General features: G+C 41.8%; 1 protein-coding gene across 1 annotated transcript in view; it reads left to right on the forward strand.

Annotated features, from left to right (window-relative positions):
* Positions 1–6,721, forward strand: part of EP400 (E1A binding protein p400) — a 192,368-nt gene that overhangs the window by 168,879 nt on the left and 16,768 nt on the right. Inside the window, exons 78-83 of the mRNA XM_069088665.1 lie at positions 151–324; positions 1,492–1,539; positions 2,918–3,054; positions 4,186–4,242; positions 4,332–4,410; positions 4,710–4,988. Coding sequence (XP_068944766.1) covers positions 151–324; positions 1,492–1,539; positions 2,918–3,054; positions 4,186–4,242; positions 4,332–4,410; positions 4,710–4,988 — 774 coding nt within the window. The remainder of the gene's footprint in view (positions 1–150; positions 325–1,491; positions 1,540–2,917; positions 3,055–4,185; positions 4,243–4,331; positions 4,411–4,709; positions 4,989–6,721) is intronic.

A 6,721-nucleotide genomic window follows, 5' to 3' on the forward strand; every position in this document is an offset into this window, starting at 1 on the left:
GGGATTACGGGTTCTCTAGGCAGCTGGGGGCTTTCCACGACTCTTTCTGCTTTTCTTTTTAAATCTGGGGAGATTTTCCAGTCTTGTGATTTGTGTTGGATATTTATATTTGAAATGGTATGTACGAGCATGATTTTTTTCCCCTTTTAGGCTGTAAAACAGCTCCTCGAACTTCCTCTAAATCTCACCGTTGTGTCACCAGCACACACCCCTAACTGGGATCTTGTAAGTGATGTTGTGAATTCCTGTAGCCGAGTTTACCGCTCTCCCAAACAGTGCCGAAACCGCTATGAAAATGTCATCATTCCGAGGGAAGAAGGGAAGGTGAGCTGAGTTTTAAAATGCTCACAAGTCTAGATGTGTCTCACAGTATTTCTTAAGATTTATGGGGAGAGCATTTTGTGCCATTAGGAAAAGGCCCTAGGCCAGGGACCCAGGAGATGGGGCTCTGAGTTCTGCTTCTGATCCTGATGAACTGTGGGCACACGGCTGCCCTCATCGGTGATGCAGAGATGCGAATGTTTGCTCTACAGATGCTCGTGTGAAGCTGCTTCATCCCCAGCACAACTCTAGGCCAGTGGGAGATGAGGCCATTGTCATTATTGTCCAGGGCTCTTCTGCCCTGGAAGAGGAAGTGCCATGTTGCTTTAGATGCCGCGTAGAACCTCTTCTCGTCCTTTTTAGGGCTTTCTTTGGATTACTGCTTTTGACAAGAGGTTTTCATGTGCTCAGTTGATAGTGTTCTGTTTTTGTTTTTTGCTTTTTTGAGGGCAGTTGGGGTTAAGTGACTTGCCCAAGGTCACATGGCTAGTTTATTTTTTTTTTGTGTGTGTTAAGTGTCTGAGGCTGGATTTGAACTCGGGTCCTGACTCCAGGGCCGGTGCTCTATTCACTGTGCCACCCAGCCACCCCGATAGTGTTCTGTTGCTCAGTTCTTAACTGAAATATTTAAACAACTAACCCATTTCCTCTCCTGGGTTATAAGAGCAAGAGTTGATAATAGACTGGGGGTCCTAGTTCTGCTGTCATTTGGGAGGGGGATTGTGTTGCCAGTGGATGCACAGAGTGACGCATATGGAGTCAGGAAGACCTGAATGCAAATCCTACCTGAGAGACTTACTTAGCTACCTGATCCTGGGACAGTCACTTCATCTTTTTCAACCTCAGTTTCCTTATCTGTGAATTGAGGATATGAAAGCATCTGTTTCACAGGGTTATTGTGATGCTTAAATGAGATAATATTTGTAAAGTGTCTTGCAAACCTTAAAACAATATGTACATGTTAACTATTATTATACAGAAGAAAAACCTACCCATATGATATTTTGCAGAGTTGTCTATGAAGTAGAGGAGATTATGAAAAATACTCTCTAGTCTCTAAATTGTCTTTATGTCTTTTTCCACACTTGAGAAAACAAATTCCCTTTTATAAATAAGGTTCAGATGAAATCGAGTGCTTTTTGATATTAATTGATTTTCCCTATTTGACAGCTCCTGTTTGAAGCAAATCCCAAAAAGAAGGCCAAAAACATCTATAAGGTAGGTATTATCAGATGTCTTAAAAAGAATTATTAGAGCTAATTGTGGAGTCATACTGGTAAGGTCTTACATTAAAAAAATTCCTGCATTATATCCAGCCCATTGAAACAGGAGTTATATTTGCCCAACAGGGACATACATAGTTTGTTTTATTCTCTATGGAGTCTCTTCATCAACATTCTGGGCAGTCTTTCTGGGTGAATTTTTGTGTATTTGTGTGTATGTGTATCTGTCAATAAGTGCTATTTGTGATATACCTGTCCTGGGAAAGGTCATGCTGAGGGAGCCATGAAGTTAAATAAGACATGAGTCCTGACTTACAGACAAGGCATACACATAAAGAGATAATTCATCCACGGTTATCTGTCTGTCTGTCTATGTGCCAAATAGGCAAGATAGCCAGTAAAAATAATAAAGTTTAGGGGACAAATGTGGGTCGGGATCATTTGGGAAGACTTCTTGGATAAGATAGGACTTGATCTGATGCTAAAGAATGGGTAGCGATTATGTAGAGTTAGTTATGTAGGGTTAGAGGCATTTTCAATGGTGATTAGGTGGGAAGAAGGTGAGAAGAAGCATCAAAGCAGAAATTCATAAGGGATGTTAAAGGCATGGTGAGTAGATCAGTCTGGTTTGAGCAAAAGTTAAATGTCATGTAGGGATGGAAAGATATGTTGGAGCCAGCTTGTACAGGGCCTTGACGGCAGAGCTTATGCTGTCTGGACTTTGTTCTGTAACTGAAGAGGGCAAATGGAAGTGTTTCAACAGGGGTGAGGTGTCCTTAAAGCAGTGATGATTTAGGATGATTATTTTAGCAGTAGTGTATAGGATGGGTTAGAAGAAAGAAACCTGGAGATAGATTAGAACCTTTCTGTGTTCATGGGGAGTATATTCTTCAGATATAAGTGCTAAGAGCTTATGAGGGGAAATGGTCTGTGGGGGATGGATCTACACCTGAACTCTCTAAGGACAGTGATTTTTTTCTGTTCATAGATTAAGGTTATATTTTTGTCTTGTAGTCATTGCGTCATCACATTTAGATACTCTAGGTAACAGTTGACTCCTTCTTTGCAAGGATCAGTGCCATCCTTGCTATAAACTGTGATTGGTCCTCATTTGGAGATGACATTTACTTGGGTTTCTGTGCCTTTGGGAATGCTTTCAGATTTAGGGGATATTACAGCTCCAGCGTGTGACCATCCTAACTTAAAGGCTTTGTTGATTTTAGAAGATTTGATGCTTGGTGTTTTATTCTTCAGAGGAGAGTCTGCAAACTTTGTCTTGGGTTTAAGGGCCTTACCTCATTGGGCCACAGAATAGTGAAACAGAATAAATTGGGGGATTATTGTTCATACCTTTCCCTTACATTCCTTTGTAGACCAAGAATAGTCGTCCACTTCGAATTAACCAGGTCTATGCTCAAGATGAAGGTGCCACCCGTACCCAACTTTATATCAGTCACTTTGAGGTGGCAAAAATGATTGCAGGAAAGAGAAGTCCCCTGAGCAAGCCCCTGTAAGTTATTTATGATTGTTCTTTTTTGTTTAATTAGCAGTGCTTTTGAGCTGAGTTGGCAGATAGGAGTCATCTGCAGGCACAAGAGCTTTCAGACCTTTCCATTAGGAATACCAGGGTGAGGGTGGGAATGGGGATATTAGGCAGATGTGTGTATGTATATTGTGTGTGTGTATGTGTGTGTGCCTGAGAGAAGGGAGAAGTGTAAGGGCTTAGGGCTTCCAAATAGGTAAGAGGAATTGGTTTATGAGATAGACTTTTTGTCAGGTTAATAGATATATTGTTGATTGAACTTTTTTCCTAGACAAGATAATTAATACATCTGTGTCTCGGGGAGGCAAGTCTTTGGCAGAACGCTGAAGGTTTAGCTTTGTTCTAGTCAACATTTTTATCAATGTCTTAGACTGGAGGATTGTAATCTTTTTGTGTCAGGGGCCCCCTTTGGCTGTCTGGTGAAGCCTATGAACCCTTTATCAGAATAATGCTTCTTAAAAAAATTCATAATTAAAGGAAATTTTAAATTCATTTAGAGGTTAGTGAAAATAATGACATCATATTTTTCCCATCCAAGTTCACAGACCCCCTGAAATCTCTCCACGGCCCCCTGAAGGGCTCTGAGGACCCCAAGTTAAAAACTAACTTTGGGGTTAAATGAAGACAGAGAGAGTATTCTTACTTTCATCTGCATATGGCACAGTGTTGGAAAGTATATCTAATGCATTGAATGACAGCATTCAGGTCTAAAATCTCAGAAATCGAATATGATGCTAACAAGATGAAGTTTAGCGGGATCAATGTAAAGTTGGGCCTTTAGGTTCAAAAAGTAAATAGCACAAGTATAAAATTATCATAGAGCTGTACCTTAAGGCAGTTCATTTAAAAAAGGCCTAGACTTTTAGTTGCTTGGTATGAATAAGCAATATGATGTAGGCTTTTTAGTTGTGGGCACCATGTTTTAGGAAGGATTGTGACAAGCTGTAATGAATCTAGAGGATGCTGACCAGGAAGGTGAGGAGATGTTGTGTCATATGACATCAGTAGTTAGGCATGTTTATCCTGGAGAACAGCTGTTTTTAACAATAGCAACAGTAGTAGCAGCCACCACAATAGTAATATTTGCTTGATTTTTAGGCTTGGAATGAATCCTTTCCAGAAGAATCCCAAACATGCATCAGTGTTTGCTGAAAGGTACGGATCCAGAATTCATAACAGTTCTCAATTATAGGGAGCAGTTTTTCCTCTGAAATTTTTCTATAAATCTCTACTTCTCTTTCTAGTGGAATCAATTATGACAAGCCCCTACCTCCAATTCAGGTTGCTTCCCTACGTGCTGAACGTATTGCTAAGGAGAAGAAGGTAAAGTAGCCACTGACCTCTTAACTGCTCATATTAACAGTTCATGTCTTGCACATTGAAGAAGAAGAGATCCTTGTGTGGCATGATTCCATAGTGAAGCACTTTATGATGCTGCCAGCCCTCCTGGAAGCTGTCATTAGACTCCCTCTTTAGTGTTCTGTTGTTTTTTCCTTTTGTAGATAAAAATATTGATTTCTGTGCCAGGTATATCCCAATATGCTATAATATAGCAGACTTGAGTGCAGATGCTCCTATTAGCTATGTAGGAAATGATGGTGTTTTCCCCTACTTGTTTCTAGGCTTTGGCTGAGCAGCAGAGAGCCCAGCAGCAAACAGGGATGCAGCAGCAGCAGCAGCCTCAGGCTCAAGTGCAGCCCCAGCCCCAGCCCCAGCCCCAGGCCCAGCCCCAGCCCCTGCCCCAGCCCCAGCCCCTGCCTCAGCCTCAGCCTCAGCACCAGCCTCAGCCTCAGCCTCAGACTCAGCCTCAACCCCAGCCCCAGCCTCAGCCGCAGGTGGTCCAACAACCCTCAACTTTAGTGCAGCCTTCAGCAACTACTGTAGCCAACTCTGCAGTCTTGGTAAGAACTTATGGACAAGAAACTATAGTTCTTCTAAATTTATATTTTAAGAAAAGTTCTTATGCATCCCCTCCTTTATTTGGTTGTTTGTGATACCCAGTGCCATGTATATTGGGGAACCTGTTAAAGGGACATTGTTCAGATCTGCTGAAATAGCCATATGACCAAACAATACCTTTGGGCATTTGAAGTAGAGGGGTGGGGAGAGAGATGGAGGGAAGGAGAGAGTGAGGGAGAGTACCATAAATGCAGAAATATTGAGTATTAGGTTTCACTTGGATTCACCAGGTTTAAGTCAGTTTTTGGAGTGACATTATACAAATAACAGAGAATAAAGATGAGCAAACTTTGAAGTTTGAAAGGTTATATTTCTGTGGATAATTACTAATTGCAATCTAAGTCAAATCACTGAATCAAAGAATCACAGGGTTCCCAAGTCTAAGGTCCAAAAGGAACTCGTTGGCATTGAGCGTAGACGATTCCTAAGCAGAATTCCATCCATGACTTCGCTGAGGAGCAGCCAGCCCAGCCTCTGCTCGGAGCCTCTCTGCCCTGAGCTGTGAGAGAAGCTGGGAGGAGAACCCAGGGCACTTTGGGGGCCTCTGATTGGTAGGCAGTTTTCCCCTTATATCAAAGCTCAAAAAGCATCATTGCTGTTTCTGCCCATTACTTCTAGTATTCTCCTCTGAGACAAAGCAAAATAAGCCTAATTCTCCTTAAATACATGAAGGCAGTGACTGTATCCTTCCTAAGTCTAGTCTGCTCCATGCTGAACATCCTTAACACCTCTATCCTGTCCTCATGTGCCACAGTGGCCCACATCTACTGGCTGTCCTGCTGACCAGAGGTGTCAAACTCAGTCAGAAAGGAGAGCCAATAACACTTACAAGGATTCCTGTGGTCTGTGTATTGACTTAGAAAATCACCCATTCATATTATCTGTGTTCTATTGACTTTTTATTTATTTTGTTAAGTATTTCCCAATTACATTTTGGGAGTTTTATAGGCTGCATGAGGCCCACAGGTCAGGTGTTTGACACCTCTGTGTAGACGTGACAAAGTCAGTGCGTTATAAACTGAACTCTTTCTCTTTACCCCCAAACTCAACCTTCTCATTTCTGTTGAGAGCACCACCCTCTTCTGGCTCAGCCAGGTTCCCAGGCTTGTTGTCACTCTCGGCTCCTCTCTCCTGTTTATCTTACCTGTCCAGTCAGTTGCCGGGTCTTGTCACATCTCCACAGTAGCTCTTCATCTGTCCCCTTCTTTCCACTCCCATCTCCACCCTCCAGCTTAGGTCCTTCTCTCATCTGCCTGGGCTAGTTCAGTGGTCTCCTAATTGATCTCCCTGACTCAGGCTTCTCCCCTCTCCAATCCACCCTGCACACGGCTGCCCCGTTGATTTCCTAAAGTGTAGACCCGACCGTAGCACTCTCTTACTCAACAAACTGTTCGGCCTCCCATTACCTCTAGGTATATTGTGAAGCAATCTTCTTGTTGCAGCTTAATTTAGTTTCAGTTTGGATTGGTTCAGAAATTATACAGAGTCTCAAGTTTTATATGTATATATATGTATCATATATATATACATAGTACTAATATTTATTAATAAAACAATAATATAGACCATAATCATTAAACCCCAATAATTATATCACAATCAGTAAACCCCAATAGTTATATCATAATAAGTAGACCCCAATAGTTATGTCACAGTCAGTAAACACCAGTAGTTA

The sequence above is a fragment of the Petaurus breviceps genome, unplaced genomic scaffold, assembly GCF_028583685.1.
Source record: "Petaurus breviceps papuanus isolate PSGF00001 unplaced genomic scaffold, PetGlider_PUasm1.0 103, whole genome shotgun sequence".
Classification (NCBI taxonomy): Eukaryota; Metazoa; Chordata; class Mammalia; order Diprotodontia; family Petauridae; genus Petaurus; species Petaurus breviceps.